A 22,613-nucleotide genomic window follows, 5' to 3' on the forward strand; every position below is an offset into this window, starting at 1 on the left:
CAATATCGAAACAGCAATGCTGGCACCCCGACCAACCAATCCCCCACATCTCCGGTCTCGAACCAAGGCTTCTCACCTGGAACATCTCCACAGGTCAGGTTTCGTTTTATCCTCACTGTTTTACTCGCTTCACTCTTCTTTTTTTATCTATTTATTTTTACTTCTCATTCTCGCACAGCCTTTTCACACGAGTGAAGCTAATATTTATGAGGAACGATTCACTTTGGAAATGTCATGTAATTAAATGGATGTCGAAAAGTGTCTCTGAGATTAAAATCATTAGACAAACATTGCATTGTGGGTAGCAGTTAATAATTCCACTTGCTTGCAGGGACGGCAACAAAAATAATATGGAAGCATTTTTTTTATTTTTTGTTCTTTTATTTCTTTAGACTTCGGTTTTGGGCAGCATTTTTGGTGATAGCTACTATGACCAGTCAAGACAAGCTACTGCCCTCTCCCATCAGGTGAGTGAGTAACTGAGAGAAGTGGTGGGGGGGGGTGTATTTGTTTGCAATCTTTCCTCTCGAGAAAAACTTTGTTCATTTTCTGCCTCTTTCTTTTCTTTCCCATTCAATTCATTTTATCAGCTAGAGCAGTTCAACATGTTTGAGAACCCTCTGGGAGGAATAAGCCTGCCATCAGGCTGCCTGCTGGATGGTGGTACCACCCTAGCCTACTCTCAGGCTGGAATCTTGGACTACTCTGCTGCTCAAGACATTGCTGGGAAACAGGCCGCACATTATAACAATCTTGGCGGTCCCATCCCAAACATCATACTTACTGGTATGGGCTGTATCTGTAGTCGACAAATAACTTCAGTGTTGCTCTTCTTCCTCTATCTTTTGGATATATAGCCAAAGATATTCATTCTTAATCTGTTATATTTTCATCCCCATGTACTGTTTGTATTTCCATCAAAATTTTCCATGATAACTTTCCAAAATATTCCCACAGCATGACCTTTCTTTGTGCCTGCAACTAAAATTCCTTCCACCCATCCCATGATATTTATCTCAAGTTTAAATATGGGTATCTTGAGAAGTCCAGTTTATAGAGGTTGTCTCCGCACAACAATCAAATCCCCTGCACGTTCTTTCACAGTGTTAAACCCCTCCATGTCAGTACCCTTCCCCACATCTCTTACAAGCCTGCATCTTTCCAACTCCACACTTCTCCATGTCCCCATTTTCAGCATCCCTCCACTTCATGTCCCCCCTTTCTGAATCACCCCTCACCCCATCCTCTCCATGCTTCCATCTCACCCCACACCTTCAATGCTTCTCCCTCTCGGCTTAACCCTCATTCTACGCCCTCTCGACTTACCCCCCATTCTATGCCCTCTCGGCTTCCCCCTCGTCCTGCCCTCCCATCCCCCCCCACTCCCTCCCAGTTTTCCACTTCATCTATCACTGTCCAAGCCTCCTTCACCCCATCACTCACCCTCCAAGCCTCCCATCCCTCCCACACCCTCCCATGGCCTCCTCCTCTGTCCCTTACTGTGTGTACCTCAAACATCTGAGGCCTCCGCTACAACCTGACTGATCTCTCAATCCAGGCTGCTGCTGACAGCACAGAGATAATGTGTTTGACATTACGAAGACCCAAGCAGTCATTTTGACTGTTTTGGGCATTTTTAATTGCTCTTGCTTCCTGTGTTTGAGAAGTACATTGTTGTTGTTTCATGAATTCAAATATTGATTTTATATATATATATATATATATATATATATATATATATATATATATATATATATATATATATATTTATATATCTTTAAAATAAAGATTTAACAGTCAAAATAACTGCAGAAATGGTTCTAGGTAGGAAAGATGTCTGGCCTCCATAGTGTTAACAGAATCCTTCCCACAGGATATCACTGACTCCTTAGTGTCTGCCTGGCTATTGTCTCCTCTGATTTGATGGACCTATACTCCATCCTGGCAGCAGAGTTGCTCTTTACATCAATAACTCAATTTCGAACTGTCATTGTACTGATCGTACACCTCCCAACCCCCAGGAGGACCTCTGGCTATGACTTCCCCTCCGCTGCCACCTCTTGTTCATCTGTATTGTTCCATCCTCGAAAGTGACGACTCCATCTACACTCACCTGCAAAAGTATTCACCCCCTACCAATTATGCCACAATTAGAGGAATTACGAATTACGCAGAAATTTTTTTTCCAAATGAACTTTTTTATTCATAACTGAAGAGATCAATCCAAGCACTGTTATAGTTGGAGGTTACATGTCGGGAATACCTTCAAAAAAACATGTACAAATCAGAATTCACTGGTTGCAAAAGTATTCAGCCCCTGAGGTCAGTACTTGGTGGAAGCACCTTTTACAGCAATGATTGCTATGAGTCTTTTTGGGAAGGTCTCTACAAGCTTTGCACAGACATGGTGAAATCTTTACCCATTCTTCACGTGAAAATTGCCCTAGTTCTGCCAAGTTTGATGGGGATCGTCGATGGACTGCGATCTTCAAGTCTCACCATAAATGTTCAGTTGGGTTTAAGTCAGGATTTTGACTGGGTCACTCAAGAACATTTATTTTCTTCTTATTCAGCCACTCCAGTGTGGTTTTAGTTTTGTACTTCAGATCATTGTCCTGCTGGAATGTAAATCTCCCACCCAGTTTCAGATTCATGGCTGACTTAAGCAGGTTTACATCAAGGATTCTCCTGTACTTTGCACCGTCCGTTGTCCCTTCTATCCCTCCAAGTTTGTTAGTTCCTGCTGATGAAAAGCAATCCTATAACATGATGCTGCCACCACCATACATGACAGTAAGGATGGTGTTCACTGGGTGATGTGCAGTGTGAGGCTTGCACCAAATGTAACACTTTAAATTTAGACCAGAAATTTCAATTTTCGTCTCGTCTGATCACAAAACTCTTCTCCACAAACTCCGTATGAGCTTTTAGATGAGTCTTTTTCAGTAATGGCTTCTCTCTGGCTACCTGTCCATAGAGGCCAGCTTTGTGAAGGGAACGAGATATTGTTGTTTGATGCACACTGATCCCCATCCTGGACATAAAACCTTGCATATCTCAGTCATTGTTGCATTTATAGTGACCTCTCAAACCAGTTTCCTGCTTGCTAGCTGCTGAGTTTCGATGGGCGACCTGATCTAGGTAGAGTCTGGGTGGTATGATACGTCTTCCACTTCTTAATGATGGATTTCACCGTACTCAAAGGGATAATGAGTCTTTGAAATCTTTTTATAACCCTCTCCTGAACGATACTTCTCCACCACTTTATGTCTGACTTCTTTGGAAAGCTCCTTGGTCTTCAGGTTTGCCTTATTGGTTGACCAAGTGAGTTGTACCTTAAAACTCCTTCTATAAGTGGAGCTTAATCTTAAGTTAAACCACTGATTACATAGAGGTGAAACCTTACACTTATTTTGTGTCATTTCAAACAAATAATTCACTCTTGAAGTGATTTAGTGTTAATTAGACAAAGGGTTCGAATACTTATGCAACTGAGAATCATCTGATTTTCTCTGTTAATTGAATGTATTCACATTTTACCTGCATATTAAAATACGATCACTTTGGAGTAGTTTGTGCAGACTCTATATTAAGTTTGATTTGAAAGCATCAGGAAATACCCTCAGGTGGCATCAAAATGTGAAACTTTGAAGGGGGGTGAATACTTTTGCAGGCCACTGTACATCTCTCTCAGACAACATGGGCCAACTTTTAAGTACTCATCCCATCTCTCTTTTCCTCATATGTGGTGGTTTCAATCATCACCATGCAAATTGGCCTGGTATTGCTACTTTTCTCACCAGCCATGACACTTCAGGCAAATGACTTCTGTGACTCCATGGGAATGACTCAATCTGTGAACTTTCCCACCTGATTTCTCCCAATGGCAAATCCTCCCTTTTTGACTTGATGATGACAAACTTCCCCACGAGGCAAATGTCTACTGTTATTCCTCTGATCCAATTGGTTCATCTGATCATATGCTTGTTAGAGTCGGTATCTCTCTGGCTATTCTCAGAGAGCTGCCTCAATGCCAGCCCCTATTCTCCACCACTTTGGCTGACTCCCACACATCTCGAGTTTCTTACTCAGGCAGATTGGCAGGGACTGCAAGCAGCAATCTCTGTTCAGGACTGGTCTCCTATGTGGTCGATTGTCACAAAACTGCGTCAAACAGGTTTTGGGGCTCCACTGCTCAATATGTTCATTATAATAACATATATATGCGGTATGTATACGTTTTGATCACACCTTTCAGGGGATACCTAGTTTTATATGTTTTTGATAAACACTGAAAACTAGGAGTAATAATGTGTCATATTTTAGGTATTTAAAAAAAAAAATTGCAATAATTATTATAAATTGCATTTTATAAGTGCATCAGGGTATGTTAGGCATCCAAATAGAATTTAATTATGATGCCATATATGTGTGTTTATGTTGACACAAACATGAATATGTCTGGTATAGACCCTAAATTTTGGCAAACATTTTTATGATGGGGAATTTATGTGAAACCATGAGTATGCACTCTTTTCTGTGCACTAATCCTACATAGAATACACCTATAAAACAGTTCTATCACAGTAAACTTTGCAAAATAGTTAAGGCAATTTGCCTAAACCATGTTTTGAATAGAAATACTTGATAATAAAATAAATTGTGAGATAAACCTGATTTGGGGCAGTTTCTACTGAAGCCATGAGTATGCCTTTTGATTATTCACTGTGTCCAGGGATTAAAACATTAGTAAGAGATATTAAGTTACCATAAGGGTAATACATCACCCTTAATATATGCTTAATTCCAAATCTGTGGATGCATCACCCTTCCATTTATTGCAATTTCTGCCTAACCTGAAACCCATGGATATGCACGAAACCATGAGTATGCATCATTTCTTCAGAGCATATGTTCATTATTTCAAGATACTGAGGCCTTCCCACACAGATGTGGTACTTGTGCTTGTATTTCATGATTTTACATGCCTCAAATTAAATGTTTGTTATTTCAGGAACATTTGTGTCAATCATTTATCATTAAATTTGAAACCATGAGTATGCCTTAATGTATTAATGAAAAAAATTTGTTTACTCATTTGCCACATACACCTTCTTAGTAGAGAGGATAGAGTGTTGGATAAGCATATAAATACCTTGTAATATGTTATGGTGGATCAGTATTCTCAAGTCTAAGTTACTCTCTTTTACAGTGAAAATAACCGATATAAATCTAAATGAAACCATGAATATGCATTAATATATCTACTCCAACTTTAAATATCGATGTCCTGTGTGCACAAGTCATACCTTACTTGACCACCCAGACTCTTCTTGATAGCCTAAGATGTATTTATTTATGAACACTGAACTGCCCCAGTAATGGTGAGAACTGATACAAGGTCATGTTTATAAAAACAAATTGATTTTTAATAACACAAAATGCAATTATGTTCTACTTTTAAACAAAACCGTTTCTCAGTCACATTTATTACTGAATCGCAAGCACATACTTATTGTATATAGATAGAAGCTGATATATTGTTATGGTTGTGGAAATTCACAGAACACCATTCAGGTTTCCCAGAGATCAGTTATGTCGATAAGTGTGTGTTCAGATTACATCTCCCCACCGAGGTCTAAAGGGAATTATTCGTGTAACCGGGCTGTGATCTTTGAGTCAGCCGTTATTCTTTTGCTATCGTTATTTTGGAACAACCACATCTCCACAACGCCAACCACGACATCTCCTCACCTCCTCCTCAACAACATCTCATCAAACCTCTCCACAACGAAAACATCGCTCTCATCGACCATCTCCACAACGACAACCACGACATCCCCTCACCACCTATGCCACAACAAACATCGCCTCACCTTCATCTTCACGAACGCCGCCATCTTGTTACCGGCAACAGCGTCCTAAATGAACAACATCTCTGCCACCAGACGCGGGGACTCCCTAGTTGGGTCGAGGGCCGATAGTCTCTGCCACATCCGCATGCGAAAGATGATCTCTGCAACATCCGCTTTCTTCGCATGACTTGCAATCAGATCAAAAGATCAAAAAGGGCGGAGCCAGCGGGGGGGGGGGGTGAAGGGTGAGAGGTCAAGGATCAGACTTCACCCACGGACCCCATAAAAAGGCACGCTGGAACGCCAAGCGTTCAGTTGAAGTCGGAGAGGAGTTGAAGTTGAAGTCGGAGTTGAGTTGAAGTCAGAGAGGAGTTGAAGAAGTCTGGGTTCGCCGTGGAGCTCGCTTGAAGAGAGTCGGTGGAGAGTCGGTCTGCGGCCTGTGAGGAGTCGCGTGGCAAGCAGGCAGTCGGGATCGTCGCAGCGGAGCCTGGAGCGCAGCCTGCCGTGCCGTGCCGAACTGTGGGTCGCTGGAGTGCAGCCGGAGAGGAGTCGCCAACCAGCGGCAAACGGTCCGATGTGATCGGGCCCCGGGACAGTCCGAACGACGCTGAGGAATGGGTGGGCTCTTAAGAGAGCATCAACTCTAAAAGAGCAAAGGCCCGTTCGTTCCTCTGAGGTGTTGTCGACTAGGCCCGATTGACCGGGCCGCACGACGAGGCCTGGGCCGAGCCGCGGTCACGCCAGCTGCCGTGTGGACGGGACGTCGAGGAGCGCCCAGCGAGTCACCACGAAGGTGACAGGTAACCAGCTCGGTCTCTCGGAGTTCCTGAGGTCTCCACAGCTCCGTGAACTACAAAGACCCACGAGGTCCAGTCCTACCCCTTGCCTTTCCTGGGGTTTTTCTTTGGATGAATGTTGTGGTGCCGAGTCCGTTAAGTAGAACTGTTAATAAGTAATTGTACATAATAAATAGACCAATGGTTGTAATTCTTTTTTCTTGCTCATGTCTTGTCTCTACCCCCCAGTTATTGCATACGTGCTTGAGAACCTGATTGCATACATGACTGCATGACTGCATATGTGTCGTGTGTGTAATAAATGTCCTTGTGTGAATGTACACCTGCTCGTTGCGTCCTCTTCCCTAAATTGAACTGCCATAATTAAGTTCGGAATATAGTTGATTGTTAATAACCGATAAGAGAATCGGGTCCGACGGGCTTGGCGATAATCCGCTCAGCAATCGCAAACGGAGCGAGCTGCTTAAGCGGCTCGTTTCCGTACTGGCTCCGTCGAGGTACAATCTCTCGGTAGTCTAATTCGGTAAATTGACCATTCGGCGATCAGACCCTGTAGCGCGCAGGTAGAGTATTGACAAGGCTGTGGTGTGCTTAAAACACATCCGTAGCTGGATTTCGGCGTTGTTCAGAAAGCTGCGACTAGGTTTGCACGTTCGGTGGGCGAGAGCGGCCGCCATTGGCAAGAAGCGGTCGCCCGCACGCCGACGGGCGGGAAACCACAACAATATAATAGGTCAGTTATATATTACACAGAAGTAACTGCTTCTTTGTGTGATTAATTAGATGCATACTCATGGTTTCAAGCAGTCACCACACATAATTTAAATGCGTTGTGAAAATTTCAATTTTCGGAGTTAAGGTGCCCAAATTCTCCCATGGACCCCTCAACATGTTTTCTGTAAGACCACAGAAACTTATAATTATAGCCTTAATTTGGTGCAGATGTCCTCCGAACGCTAAAAGGCGCAGTTTCGTGACAATCGACCATGTATATCTACCGCCCATGATATTAAGTTATCGTGGTAATTCATCCACAGAAACCTGCTTTCTCTCTCTTGCACAGATTCATCCCATCTCGTCTTCAGTTATCCAACCATTCTTCCTACCCATGGTACACTGAATCCTGTGGTGAGGCAGTTGCTCTGAAACAACTTGCCTTCTTTTCCTAGAAAGCAAACCCAAACTGAAGGTTATCTCAGATCATTCCACAAAGCTCACAAGTGTGTGTCCACTCTCAGAAGATCCAGAAAACAACATCTGTCCAACCTCAAGAATGAACTTTTAAGCTCGTCTCCCTCCTGTAAAACCTGGTCTGTCTCTGGAGTTGTTAAGTCTGTTTCTGGTGTATGCTCCCCTTCCATCCCTTTACTCACTTAAAATGGCACCGCAGCCGACTCCACTCGTGAGATGTTCGAATGCCTCAATTCTGTGTTTGCTTCCAAATGTTGTGTTCCCAACCCCTTACTCTCTGTACCCACCGTATCCAGTCGTACCTGTCCACAGGAGGTTTTTCATCACTCAATCTTACCCTATCCTGCTCTAATATTTACAATCACTACTCTCTCAGTGCATATTTAACCAGACGACGTACCTCTAACAGCTTCCATGATACAAGAGTAAATCTAACCTACTTGATCACATGGTCCATACTATTCCTTAGACAATCTATGTATGGATCCCCCTTCGATACGTGAGCTACCTTCCATTTGTGCCAATGTCCATCCCCAATGATTGTAGGTGCCTCACGAATTCCTGTTTAAATATATTGACTGCTTTGGCTGCCACAACATTTCTGGAGAGACAATTCCATGCATTAACAACTGCTTGTCTTACTTCCATCATAACTCTCCTCTTATTTGCTCTCAGACTGTGGCACCTGGTCCTCCATTTTGTTGAAAAACTCTTCTGCACTCGATATTTTTTCTGTACTCTTCATTATCTTAAACATCTCTACCAGATTCCCTCGTAATTGCATGTCATGTTTCTTTCTAAAATCTCAGAATCGGAGGACAATTCATGACAGATGTAGTCATCATAATAATGAAACCTGGTGTTGGCTCAGCGGTCAGGGAGTCGGCTTGGGATCCTAGGGTCCTGAGTTCAAGCCCTGTCGGCCGCTGAATTAATACACCAGGGGGATGACTCAGCCTGTCATCCTTCTGAGGTTGGCGACATGAGTACCAGCTCCAATGTGTGTACTGGTAGAGGGGCAATGCATCAGCGACACAGTCGCACTTCAAGAAATGATAGCTACCCCGGCAGCTAAGCTGCCATACGACCACCACCACCATCATAATAATTTTTCAAAAACAATTTTTCCTTCTAGCCTGTCACCAAATACCTAAGTCTTGCTTCACAATCACAACTACTGGCCTCCTTCGAGAAATACTTAATATTGTTGCATACTTCTCGAACAATTCCCTGTTGAAGGCTCCTTTGCTTTGTTCCTGAAATGTGCTTTACCCACTTGATAAATTTCATGTGGTTGTGCGTTTTATACCATCACACAAAAGAATTTTAACATGTTTCAGCATAAATGCATCAACCGAGAGTGCATTGCTATTTATTCATTTCATTTTTGTACGACTTTAATCCGATTTGTTAACTGGTCTGCAACATTCAGTTTATATATAACTTGTTCATGTGTTCAGGAGATTCACCACCGAGCCTTTCACGGGAATTTGGGAACACACTTGCTGCGCTTGAAGATGGAGCATTTGGCTTAGAGGATGATTTACGGGCTGAACCCCTTGGCCTTGATGGTCTGCGCATGCTCGGTGACCCAGATGCTATACTCACCGAAGACGCCTTTCGCCTCGATGGCCTATGATAATTTACACCGAATTATTGCGTTGTTGACTCCATCATTGCTTCTACGACAGTCTTCGTCTCTGTTTTACATCCATTTCGATGTCATGTTGTGTGCCGGCCTCTGAAGTTGCAAAGCAGGGCACCTGCTTTGTTGGCCTGCCTTGTCTTCAATGCCTCTTCTTGGCCTCCAAAGGCCAAGCTATATGACAAAGCACCATTTTACCTCCAACAACTTCAACATAACCTGGGCACCATCTCGATCTCAGTCATAATATATGGATCTTTTATGACTCTAAGTATGCTCGTTTAGCTCATGCTGTTCTCTCTTGTATCCACCTGCAACACACAAATGTCTGCAAGGTCTGGTTAGACTCTGCTGTTTCGCTCCTATCACTCTGAGCATCTTGGAAGCTTCAACTTTGGACAAAACCAGGTGGAAGGACACATGTACTTGTACTAGCATAACTCTCAGCAGTAACCGTAACTCTCAGCAGCCAACTTCACTGGATTCTGATTTTAGAACACTGACATCAAGAGGTTTTTGAGGCTGCCCAAACCTACAACCATTTTATTTATGGAGTTTCGCTTGGCCAGAACTGCAACTCAGGAGATGCCACGGGCACAGCCTTGGTCTCACTCCTGGAAACTTCACATTGCCTCCTCTCATGGCTACAACATGTGTGTCATGTTTAACATGTTAATTTTAATTTTGTGTTTTGTTTACCTGTATTAATTCCAATTTCTTTGTTGACATCTTAATTACATTACCTTTGAATTGCACTCTACCATTCCCATTGCTTAGGACCTTTTCCTTTTGTTTTTTTTTTATAATCGGAGTTTTTCTTTTTGCCATTCACTCTTTATTACCGATGTTGTGAGCAGGATGTGTCACGTTGTCGGGGTGCCCAAGGGCTTGAACGTTCAGCATTGGTACTGTGACCTGAACATCCTGCCATGAACGGACCCCAAAAGCCACAGATCGGTTTGGTGTGCCACTCAGCAGATAATACAACAGACAGGACTGGCCATCCTTGATGAAGATATTCAATAAGATTTGACTCTCGAGCTCAGGCTCAGTAGCCTTTTAGTACCTAAGCACGATCAGCTGTTTTCTTGATTATTATGAATAATAAACCACTTCCACTGTACAGATAACAGCCAGAATTAGTTCTACCAGCAGATATGGCTTGCGCTGTGTGATGCATCTGCAGCGTTGTTGTTGCGAAGCGAACGAACACGCTTGCTTGCGCAATGTTGCATGACGATTTTATTGTCGGGCTTGTTGGAAATGGCAATCTGTTTGCAGTTCGTGGCTGCCGTGGGTTTGCTTGTTGCCAAGCATGACCCTGTGGAACTAACTACAAGTTTATTTTTTTTTTTTTAAACTGTGCTGGATCTGAAGCTACAAATAATTTTTCCAACACATGCTAAACGACTACAGCCAGTGTAGTGAAGGACTACAACCAGCTTGTTTTTGTGCTCTCAACAGTGTTTTTTGATTTCGGTTAATCTGCTTGCCAAAACATATTTATTTGGCTCTTAAATTCCAGTCTTTTGACCAATTGGAATGTGCTTGTTATTTGACAAGCAACCCGCTCACAGTTAACGTCTCCATATGCAAGCCGTGCTGAGAGCTATTGGTTTAGTATCAGCAACACTTCGACGTTTATTTTTTTTTTTACAGTAAATCGTACTTTTAAAGACATTTAATTGTTTATCTCACAGCATTATCACCTCCTATTCATGTCCTGCGTTTGTTGGAATGATTTCCTTGAGTTGTATTTGAACTGTTTGTAAGTGGGAAGAATGATGTCATGGCCATTCAAAGGCATGTTTCCGGTTGTTCACACCATGTTAATCCCCCCTGTCTATGGCACGGCTTGCACTTGAAAACGTAATGAGCGAACAAAAGCAGCTCCTCATTGAGGAGTGAAAGCGCCGGGGTTTGTAACTTGTTCGATTTTCTTGTGGCTTGAGTAGTTGCTTAAAGTAGTCAAATAGTATGGTACTGCATCAGCGTCCAATGGCTTTGCTGCGTTTCTGAAAAGGATATGAGATTTCTTAATGAAAACCTTTTTTGGCTTGTAAAACTAAATATTCCCCACTAAGCACTTCCACAGTGATAATAGCTCCAAGCTTGTTACCATTTTGTGCCATTTCCACTTTCTTTGTACGAACCTCTGCAGCTCGCCATCTGGACTTTTAACGCCAGACACGTGGCTTTGTGTGGTGTTGCACCTACAAATTTGCTCGACGTTGAAGAGCATTGTTTTGTTCCTTGTGTGGACCAATGATGTCTCGAAAGGACAAAGCACTGTGTTTGCCATGGAATGATATGTAACATTTGTAGGCTGGTGGAGAATAGATTGTAATGATATTGCAACAAAAAAAAAAGTACAACAAAACAAATTAAAAACGCTTTTTTGGTTAATTGAGGATGGCGATAGCGAGGGGCATTATTCCTACGAGGGTTTGTTCAGTTATTTATTTTTGAATCTCCATTCGAATGCATCCTTTGAAATGATTACGGAGTACGCAAACCCAGAGGAGCAATCTGAACGAGCTTCTTGACCAGACTTCTTTGGGTGAGGACAGACATATCTTGGCTTGTAATTCTATTATTATCATTGCACCTCTGCCTTTCTTTTCTGAATTTCTTGTCCTTTATTCATTTTTTCCTTTCTTATTCCAGTAATTGTTCGGAAGGAGAAGTTTGATGTTGATTTGCACGCATTACATTTGCCTTTGTGTTTCCATGCCTCTCTGCCAGACTGGTGCTTAATACTCGCAGACGATACTCTGTGTTTCTAATATGCATTTGCCAAGTCTCATGGGACAGCTTTTAAAATATAATAAATGAAGGTTTACAAATCGTGCAATGATTCACACACAAGCCAGAGGAAAACAAAACACAATTGTGTAATATTCTCATTGACTTTCAACTTGATTGCTGTGATACCACTTCAATGGATTATTCTCTTTAGATGAGTCAATGTGCAGTTAGGAAGTTTGTTGTTCAAATTTTTGGAATTTATCTGTGAAGTGTTTTTTCGAAATGCAAGAAGTCATATTTTATTTTGATAGCATTTAAAACCAAACTTTGAGGTTATCATAAGATATTGTAATTTGTTTAAGGTAATCTGGCAAGTGCAGTGCACTGCAATTGAAAGAAAGCTAAATGAAATAATGAAAAGAGAAATAATATTTGAGATCATTAATATAATTTAAAAAATAACAACACAGGTTTTCACAATGGTTGTGTTTTTATTTTTTTGTCCAAGGGTTTCTCTTAACCTCTTTGACGTACGTCCCATTCTGTTCTCGTGGAAATCTGATTTGTATTTGGGGAAGCAGTCAGTCGTGTCCCAAGCTTGCGTTGCTCCCTCACCTTTTGCCTTTCTCCCGATGTTACAGGAACGCCAGGTTGATGCAATGTGCCATGTCAGTTTTTATTACACCCTGCAACGTGGAATTATTATATTATTATTTCAGGCTGATAATGAGGTAAATGATATCGTCACCAATCTTGCATGATGAATGTGCTTGTTATGAGTGAAATCGACATGAGATTCTTCTTAATTAATTGATAAAGTTTAGTTGCTTTTTCATGTTGGAATTCCATCCATTTTAGCATCATTTTAAAAGAGGAGTATTACGTGTTGAGTGATGTTTGTAGTTGTCAAACTAAGCCCAGGATAACATTCCATCCCCTCGTAAGCTTGAGGCCTAGTAGCATCCCCAGCAGGCACTTGACTTTGATTTGACGTTGAGGTGTGGTTGAATTTGCATCGTGACGTCGGATAACAGGAATACGTCCGCTAACTTTGTTTTGACATATATTCTTCCTCAATGTATTTCTGGAGTTAAGTTATCAAATATTTCCAGGTTTGAGGACTACATCAGGGTGGGCTCAGGTGCACAATGCAGACTCTCAAATCAAGTGCTACTTCATCTGTGGAATAATTTGTATGGTGTGTTATACACCACCATGACATTACATTCTTGCTTGTTGTTGCTACTTTTGGCTTGCAATGACGAAATAAATAGAGCAGTTTGACTAGTTTGATTTTATTCAACAATGCTGCTTCAAAATGCTCAGAGCATTAACACTTTGTGCCAAAGTCTCAAATTTTTCATCTTGTAAGGTCTTATATTGGAGAGAGTTCAATGTATTTTGTTTGACCTGTTCCTTTTGTTGTTGCAATTCGTGGGGTATAAGGAGAGATGGTTTTGGATGGATTTATATATTTTTTTAAAGTTCTCCCTCCCACCAAAGCAAACTTTTGAGAACTTGCGATGCATAGAAAGGTAACTATAGCCATTTAATTCCCATTCACTCGTGTAATTGCTTAATGTTTTTTTTAAGATGCGATATACAGTGGCCTGCAAAAGTATTCACCCCTTTCCAATATTGCCACATTTTGGTGAATTACGAATGATGCAGAAACAATTTTTCCAAATGAACTTTTTTCTTTATAACTGAAGAGATCAAACTAAATACTGTTATAGGTGAAGGAGGTTACATGTTGGGAATACCTGTAAAAAAACATATACAAATCAAAATTCACTGGTTTTAAAAGTATTCAGCCCCTGAGGTCAGTACTTGGTGGAAGCACCTTTTTCAGCAATGACTGCTATGAGACTTTTTTGGTTGATCTCTACAAACTTTTCACAGTGAGATGGGGAAATCCTTACCCATTCTTCACGTGAAAATTGCTCTAGTTCTGCCAAGTTTGGTGGGGATCGTCGATGGACTGCAATCTTCAAGTCTCGCCATAAATATTCAGTTGGGTTTAAGTCAGGACTTTGACTGGGTCACTCAAGAACATTTATTTTCTTCTTATTCAGCCACTCCAGTGTGGTTTTAGTTTTGTGCTTCGGATCATTGCCCTGCTGGAATGTAAATCTCCCACCCAGGTTCAGATTCATGGCTGACTCAAACAGGTTTACATCAAGGATTTTCCTGTACTTTGCACCGTCCATTGTCCCTTCTATCCTGACAAGCTTGTTTGGTCCTGCTGATGAAAAGCAGTCCCATAACATGATGCTGCCACCACCATGCTTGACAGTGGGGATGGTGTTCACTGGGTGATGTGCAGTGTTAGTTTTGCACCAAACGTAGCGATTTGAATTTAGACCAAAAAGTTAAATTTTTGTCTCGTTTGATCACAAAACTTTTCTCTACATCCCTGCAGTATCATTAAGATACTTTTCACAAACTCCATATGAGCTTTAAGATGTGCTTTTCAGTTATGGCTTCTTTCTTGCCACCTGTCCAGAGAGGCCAGCTTTGTGAAGTGAACGGGATATTGTTGATTGATAAACACTGACCCCCATCCTGGACATAGAGCCTTGAAAATCTTTCAAAGTCATTGTTGGATTTACTTTGACATCCAAAACCTGTTTCCTGCTTGCCAGCTGCCGTTTGGATGGGCAATCTGATCTGGGTCGGGTCTGGGTGGTATGATACATCTTCCACTTCTTAATGATGGATTTCACCATACTCAAAGGGATAATGAGTGACTTTGATATCTTCTTATAACCCTCTCCTGAACGATGCCTCTCCACCACTTTATGTCTGACCTGCGTGGAAATCTCCTTGGTCTTCAGGTTTGCCTTATTGGTTGACCACTTGAGTTGCACCTTAAAACTCCTTAGATAAGTGGGGCTTAATTTTTTATTTTAAACCACTGATTACATTCCGGTGAAACCTGTCACACTTGTTTTGTAGCCTTTCAAACAAATAATTTGCTCCTGAAGTGATTTGGTGTTCATTAGGGAAAGGCTTTGAATACTTTTACCAATGAGAATCTTCTCATTTTCTCTGTTAATAAACCTTACTCACATCTTATTTGCATTTTTGAAATGAAATAAGCTCAGGTGGCATCAAAATGTGAAACTTTGAGTTGGTAAATACTTTTGCAGGCCACTGTAACATGATTTAATTTGAGGATTATGTAAAAAGAACTGTTCATGGTATACGAGTACATTCAACAAATGGCCAAATGAAGTGAAAAGTGAAGTTTTCGATTTTTACTTATTTATTAACATTATATTGGGGGATATTGTGTACAAATGAACAAGTCAATTGGTGAGACATGTCGTTGATAAACAATTTTTGTGAGTGGTTTACATGAAAGCTCAATAATGGGCAATGGCACTGAACATGAGGGTGGTGGTGGAGGGTCTGCTGATATTACTTCATTGTTCCAAGTCTTAGCAGTTAAGGTAATACCTTGAAAATACAGCAGCTCTCGGATCTCATGATGTCCCCTTTCCACAAGTAGTCGTTCGATAAGTTAAATTATTTCTGTTTTTTTTTTTTTTTTAGAAAGGTTCAATTGAAGTGCAGTCATGCTTACTCAAAGAGAAGCTTGAGCTCATGCTTCCTGATAAAACTTACGTCGGTGAAAGGCACACCACCTCTAAAACAAAAATGTAGACAAAATGTATACGTACATGTGGTCGACTGTTCTGTGACAATGATACGGAAGACTTTAGGGCCATAATTAATAACCAGAGGGCAGACAGGAAGTGAAAACGATTCGCTTGGCTTTCACAATGAGCACAGATGCTTTATAATCAAATGCTGATTCATGACCGAACTTGTGTAGTAATTTTAAGAAACTTCAAATATATTTCGATAAACCCCATCATTTTGGCACCTTTATTCTATTTTAAAGAGCATAACTGGCGACGCGGCAAAGGCGGCCAAGGAGATGTCCTTTTTATCTGCATTGCGTATATTCTACTATATTTGTATTTTAATGTAGATATTTTGTCTACATTTGTTTTTTGAGAAACTTTATAAAAGGGAAAGAGAGACGACATCACAGATGTAACAATCAACCACCACATGTAGATCTCAAACTCACTGCTTTATTTGATTTGGACTGTGCTGGCCCTGCTCATTATTTAAGCTCAATGGGCTTTTGCTCCAAAAATTTTAAACGTTTTACGGTGTTGATCGTGGCCAAGGAATCTTAAAGTTGGATTTGAACAATCGAAAACCTTGAAAAAAAAAAGATTCTGAATCTCTTTTCAGGAATGTGTATGGATGTTCACCACATTCCCAAAGGGAACAAAGTTTGAAATTAGCACCAAGTTCTCCTCTGGCAGAATTGTCTGTAGTTGCTTGTATGTTCACGTCTCTACTTTGCACGCTCAAAGTCTTCTTGGTTTCACAAGGGCTATTGTCCTAGCTTCTCTGTCCCATCATGTTTTTTGAAAGCTTGGCTCTTTATTTCTCGTTGCCTCAGGTCTGGAAGATGTGCATTGGAGGATTCTTATTGCAGAATCTGTCTGCTGGTTGTATCATTTCTGGCAGCATGCTTTGCTGCTGATGTAGTGCCCCAGTGGATTTGATCATTAATTGAGAACTTGGTCAGCATGCTGGCAGAAAAATGAAAAGTTACCTTGCCATCTTTATTGTCCATAAATAATGAGTGCCAGCAGACTGGAATGTGGGTTGTGTGAGTAGGTACGGGAAGCTACATGTGGCATTGAGAATTTGTACCTTGTCGAGAAGGAAGGTAAACGATGTGAATGTTAAGCTCAGCTCTTCCTTGTGTGATGTTATGAAAGCTTTGTTAATTTCAAAGTACAAGGTAAATTTTTATACTCTTAGTTTCACTTTAGTAGTTTATTCCCAAATTTGTTTTATTTCATTTTTGTTGGTGTTGGAAGAGCGAGCTCGATTGGATACAGACCAGAGTACGTGGTCACGTGTGAAACTCCTTTGCACTTTGAGCAAAACTGCTCGCTTGGAGTGCACCCGTAAAAGTGAGTGGACGAGTTGGAGCTATCGGTACTCGTGCATCATTTGGCAAAGAATGCCGTCCTTGCCGTCATATTACTGCTGCCTTACCCCAACTTCCCTTTATTTGCTTTGTGCTTTACCCAGTGCCGTGCAGTTATGGTGATCTGCGTTTGTCGATGTCATGGATGCATTGACGCTTCATTTGCTTCGGATTGTTTTTCATGCACCTTCTTTTGTTTTATTTTTTATTTTTTCAATGTTGGTTTGTGACGTTCCATTCATGACTTGTAACATATGAACTTTCATGATCATTAAAGTTTTTACTGAGTCACAATGCCTTTTCCTTAATATTTTTTCTCTCTCATCCATTAGGAGGACCGCACCTGTATTCGTGACAGGAAGGCATGAATAAAATTCACATTAATGCTTCAAGACATGGAAATTATTGAGTTGAATGATTTATGAAGTAGAATATGTATGTCTGGTGAGTAATATAAGGACCATTTATTTATTATTAGCAAATACCACCTGTAGCTTTGCTGACCTAAATACTAAGAAAGGGGGATAAAGACATGAGAGGGAGAGAAAGAAGAGGGAGGGGTAGGGCAGCAAGGAAAGAGGGACCTAGGAGGGGTGGGGGAGAGTGATGCCTTTTACTGCACGTTGCTATACACTCTGAGAGGGAGGGGTTATGAGGGTAGGTTGGAACAAAGAGGGTGTGGGACCAAGGGAGAGGAAGGGGGTGTTCTAGACTTGTGTTTCATAGTAGAACATGAATAGAAGGTGGTGGGGTGGGGAGATGTAACCTGTAATTGGAGAAGCGGGAGGGATGGTCCCGTCTGCTTGTGTTAGTACATGATTGAATAAAGTGGAGTATATTAAAACAGCATGTTCAAACAGGATCGCAAAACCACCTGTCACTTTCAAACAGCACGTACCATTTTAAAAGACATTCTAACAATGGCTTCCCTTAAGGTATGCGACTCAAACTGTGGCTGCCACCCTTTTTACCTGCTCTGGAACTGGAAATCTCCGAGGAGGTCGCACACCACCCGGAGTGCCAAAGAAGGTGCGAACCAGACAAACGAACAACCCTCCAACAGACGGACCCACCGCCAAAGCCCAACCCCACAGTGAAACCCCAAAACCTGGCTCAGGCCAAGAGACACTGGAGCCCATCGCACCCTAGCTGCAATTCTCATAAACACCCAGAGACGCCAGTGTTTCGTGCCTTTATTTAATTTCAGCACACGTTTTACAACCAAAATGCGAAAAGCTCCAGAATCTATCAACCCGAGCAAAATCCCAAAATTCAAACCGTGGAATCAAACCCAGTAGCAGCTCCGACTGCCAAAAAAGTGCCCATCCGCCCAACCCGCACACTCCCCGATACTCCAGGCTCAAAAGACCACAGCACAACGTAACCACCTCCAAACCACAACACAACCACCACAGGTAAGAACTTATCACAACCACCCATTGTTTGTCACTTCATGCAAGTTGGAGTGGGAGAGAGAGGAGGGCGAGAGAGAAAAAGGAGAGGTGTGGGAGAGTGGACAAATGAAGAGATTTGGGGGGAGGAGGAGGGGTATGGCTGGATGGAATGGAAAGTGGATTCACAGTAAGTCCCACAGTTGTTAATGAAAACCTGATACTCCAATATCAGAGTGAACATGAGATGTAAGAAATGAATGTTGAATGAGCTCCCATCTGCTGTTCCTTCGTCCTCCATTACATTCCCTGCAGCATCTGCAATGAGCTTGGGTTTTGGAAACAACTTTCCTCTCATGACTCCTAAGGTACTCCACAAGGGGCTGCGTCTCCAGGTGGTGTTCAGCAAGACCGCTATGAGGTGAAGGTTGCATTTTAAACTTTTGTCAGATTTAACTAAAACAACAGAACACACGTTTATATATGTACTTCATTTACATTATCACCTAACATTGTTTTCAATTTCAATTTGTAATTTTATTTTCAAAAACAGCTGTGATTAGGAAAGTAATTTACACTGCTGTCTACTGTCTCGCCATGGCTTATAAACATTGTATTGGTCGAACCATCCTTTCCCCTCCATTCCTTCCTTCCCTCCACACATCCTTTCCATCCATCCTTCCTTTGATAAGGAACGGAAAGATGTGTAGGGACATTGATAAGGAATGGGCCATGACGCTGTGGGGTGCAACACAGGTGGGGTGGGGGGCAACTTTGCACATCAATCAAGGTATTTTTGATTGTGTTTAACAATGGGACAGTACAGAGTGACAGTGGAGGTACTTTTGCTGTGCATCGCCATGGCTTGCAAACAAATATCCAAACAGCTTTTAGAGTGCTCACCGAGTGGCTAAAGCACTCAAACAAGTACTTCAAAAAAACGGTTGATAAGGAATGGCAGGCTGGGCAAGCGATTAGCGATCGCCTATTGGTGATATTAGATACCACCCAGGGACATCCGGAGAGTCAAACAATGTCCGAATTGGACAAATGAACACTTTTTTTTTTAGCAGTTAGAACTGCAACTAAGTTAAATTCTGGAGCTTAAATTTTTTAATTTAGCTTAGGTTGAGATTCTCAAGGTTATGGCATGTGCGGAAATGAAATAACAAATGCTGGTGTTTATAGGCATTGTAATGTGCCAGCGATTCGTAGGTGTGATGATCAGGCATTCGATAATATGAGTGAGGAAAGTGAAAAAAACTTTTTGTTCAGAAATTGTTGTGGACTGTTCCAAATGAAGGCATTGTTGAGCAGGCCGAACAAAACAGCAAATTAAGACCCAAGCGAGGTAACCGAGGATGCGCCTCGAGGGAGTGCAAAGTAGCCGAGGACGCGCCTGATAAAGGGTACAATTAAATAAGGCCATTAATTATCTTCAAAAGAGGTGTTTTAATTAACCCAGACACCCAATTTTCATTCACACACTTCCTTGAAGTTTTCTTAGAAAGCATGCAAAGCTTCAGGATGCTAGGTTTCAATGTTTTGGAGTTATGGAGGAGACTGACTGACAGAGGCACACTGACATTTCTTAGTATGGAGTTTCAGTGGTGTGCGATGCCGGATCCTTCTTCCCACCCTTTCCCCTGCCTCCCCTGATTAGTGGAGGTTGGCTTTGGGGCTACCCATTCTCTGGGGATGTGTACAGTGCAAAAATGCAAGTTATCTCTAGAGCTGACTTGTAATACCCTCTGCTACCACCACCGGGTGGCGCTACACAATACATATTTACATAGAGAATTTTTGTCAACTTTCCCTCCTGAGCCCCCACGAGGACAGATGAAACCAAGTCACCATTGTTCACCGTGAGGTTGTACTTGGTCCATGTGCCAAGTTTGGTGGCAATTAGCCCAGGAGTTTTGGTGTGATTGGTGTTGCATACAGACACACAAACATACACACAGACAGAAAATGACATTTATTTCTTATACACTTAAAGGTAACTGATATTAAATTGACTTTAACAGAATTTTGAACAAGTAGTGGTATATTCAAAGTGCAACACCCCAATGCCAAAAAAATAAATAAATCCTCCAGTGCACGACATCGCTGGGGCGCCTTCGGCACCCGGCGATGCCGCCTTGCAACACAGAGTCGTAATTGGGAAGGAGCAGTGCACAATAATTGATTGATGAATTGCATAATTGAAATAAATAAATAATAATTGTAAAATAATTAATTTCTTAATCAATTGGCTAATAGCATACCAAAACCACCAGTTTCATTTGAATCTGTAATTTTTTGAAAATTAAGTCATTAACTGAAAAATGAATAATTAATCAAGTAATTGATTAATCAATAAATCAAAAATACTCTTTATAGCCAAATCACTTGGTCACTGTCATGTCCAAATATCAGCTTCCGGACCTCTAAAGGTGCCCAAGATATTGCCAGGAGGAGAAATAAAATAAAAAATAAGTAATTTTAAAAATCGATAATAATTAAGTAATTAATCAATGAATTGATTAATCAAAAAAGAAAAAAGTAATATTTTTGCCAAAGCACATCGTCATTTTTGTCCCCAAATTTCAGCTTCCGAGCATAAAGGATGGCTGAGATATCGCCCGGGCAAACAAACAAATGAGAAATCATTCATTGAGTGACTTGGCGAAATGGATCGGCACTCGGTAGAGCACATACCTCTGCCAAGCTGAATAGTTTACATTTTATATACCTATGATACTTAGGATCTGAATCCAGACCTTAACCAAAATCAAATCAGTTGTTCTTGACACCTAACCAACTCATCCACCTCATTTTGTCATAACTCGTCCACAACTTTTTGAGATATAATGCTACACATAGTTTTTGGCCCCGTCTCTCAATGGTGAAGAATCACTTACAAAATACTCAAATCCGGATCCAGATTCAGATCTTCCCCAAAAATCGAATCAATTAGTCCTTGTCACATACCCAACCTGTCCACCCAGTTTAATCCAAGTCCGTCCACAACTTTTTGAGATATCATGCAATGCCATTTTTAGCCCCATCCCACAATGGTGAAGATTCACTTAAAAATTAAATAATTATCGTATCTGGATCCGGATTGGGATCCTGACCAAAATTGAATCAATTTTTCCTAGTGGCACTCCCAACCCGTCCACCAAGTTCCGTGTGAATCCATCCATAACCGTTTGAGATATTGCGCTATACATAATTCTTGGCCCGAACTCTCAGAAGAAACACTTTAAAAATTCTCAGATCCGGATCCGGATTCGGATAATCACCAAAATTTAGCGTTGCCGTCCTTGGCTGGCCAACTACTCACACAAAAAAAAATTCAGAATGATTGCTTGAAAACTGGCCAAAAATCGTGTGATAAAACAAACAGACAGACAAACAGACAAACGCTATAGACCAACTTACTTGGCCAAAAAAAATTTCACCAAGTAACAAGAAAACAAACAAACGGAATGAAAACTGAGTACTTCCTTCGTTTGGTGCCTGGTGATGACGTCATGCAACGCCTGGATATGGAATTGGGAAGGAGCGGTGTACAATAGGTATGGTCCTGCATTGGAGTAATCAGAAGAAACCCAAACAAGCAAAAAGCAAAGATGAAGTCATCAGGAGGAACCTGGATAGCATTCACCTTAAAGCTGCTACTCCTCTACCCTAAAACCCTTCTCGGCACAGCAAAGTGAGCAGTATTAAAAACTAAAAACAAGCAGTCATAGACTGGTACTGACGAAATCGTCAACTTGACCTCTGACCTTGTCTAATAAAAGCTGTGTCTGGAGAAGGCAGCGAAGCAAACCAGAAGTTTATACGATGAATCTGAACCAAACCATCAAAAATCGTAACGTCGACCGAAGCAAAAATCTCCATTTCTCCACGCAATTATTTTATATTATTTTATCAGTCACAAAACCGTAATATTCGGCCATCCACCAACAATCT

At 41.4% G+C, this 22,613-nt stretch overlaps 1 protein-coding gene across 3 annotated transcripts in view; it reads left to right on the top strand.

The window, feature by feature from the left end:
* LOC147021260 (CREB-regulated transcription coactivator 1-like) overlaps positions 1-17,556 on the top strand; it is a 200,623-nt gene extending 183,067 nt beyond the window's left edge. The window contains exons 12-15 of one of the 3 annotated variants that reach the window (XM_085891082.1): positions 1-93; positions 393-467; positions 591-786; positions 2,022-2,525. In XM_085891082.1, the coding sequence (XP_085747208.1) occupies positions 1-93; positions 393-467; positions 591-786; positions 2,022-2,209 (552 nt within the window). In that variant the 3' untranslated portion in view covers positions 2,210-2,525. Of the gene's footprint in view, positions 94-392; positions 468-590; positions 787-2,021; positions 2,868-9,303 lie in introns of those variants that run through there. The other 2 variants (XM_085891083.1, XM_085891084.1) reach the window with 2 other exon arrangements.
* The last annotated feature ends 5,057 nt before the right edge of the window (positions 17,557-22,613 follow it).

Source organism: Eptatretus burgeri, chromosome 8, assembly GCF_056783735.1.
Source record: "Eptatretus burgeri isolate ZD-2024b chromosome 8, Ebu_testis_v1, whole genome shotgun sequence".
NCBI classification, from domain to species: Eukaryota; Metazoa; Chordata; class Myxini; order Myxiniformes; family Myxinidae; genus Eptatretus; species Eptatretus burgeri.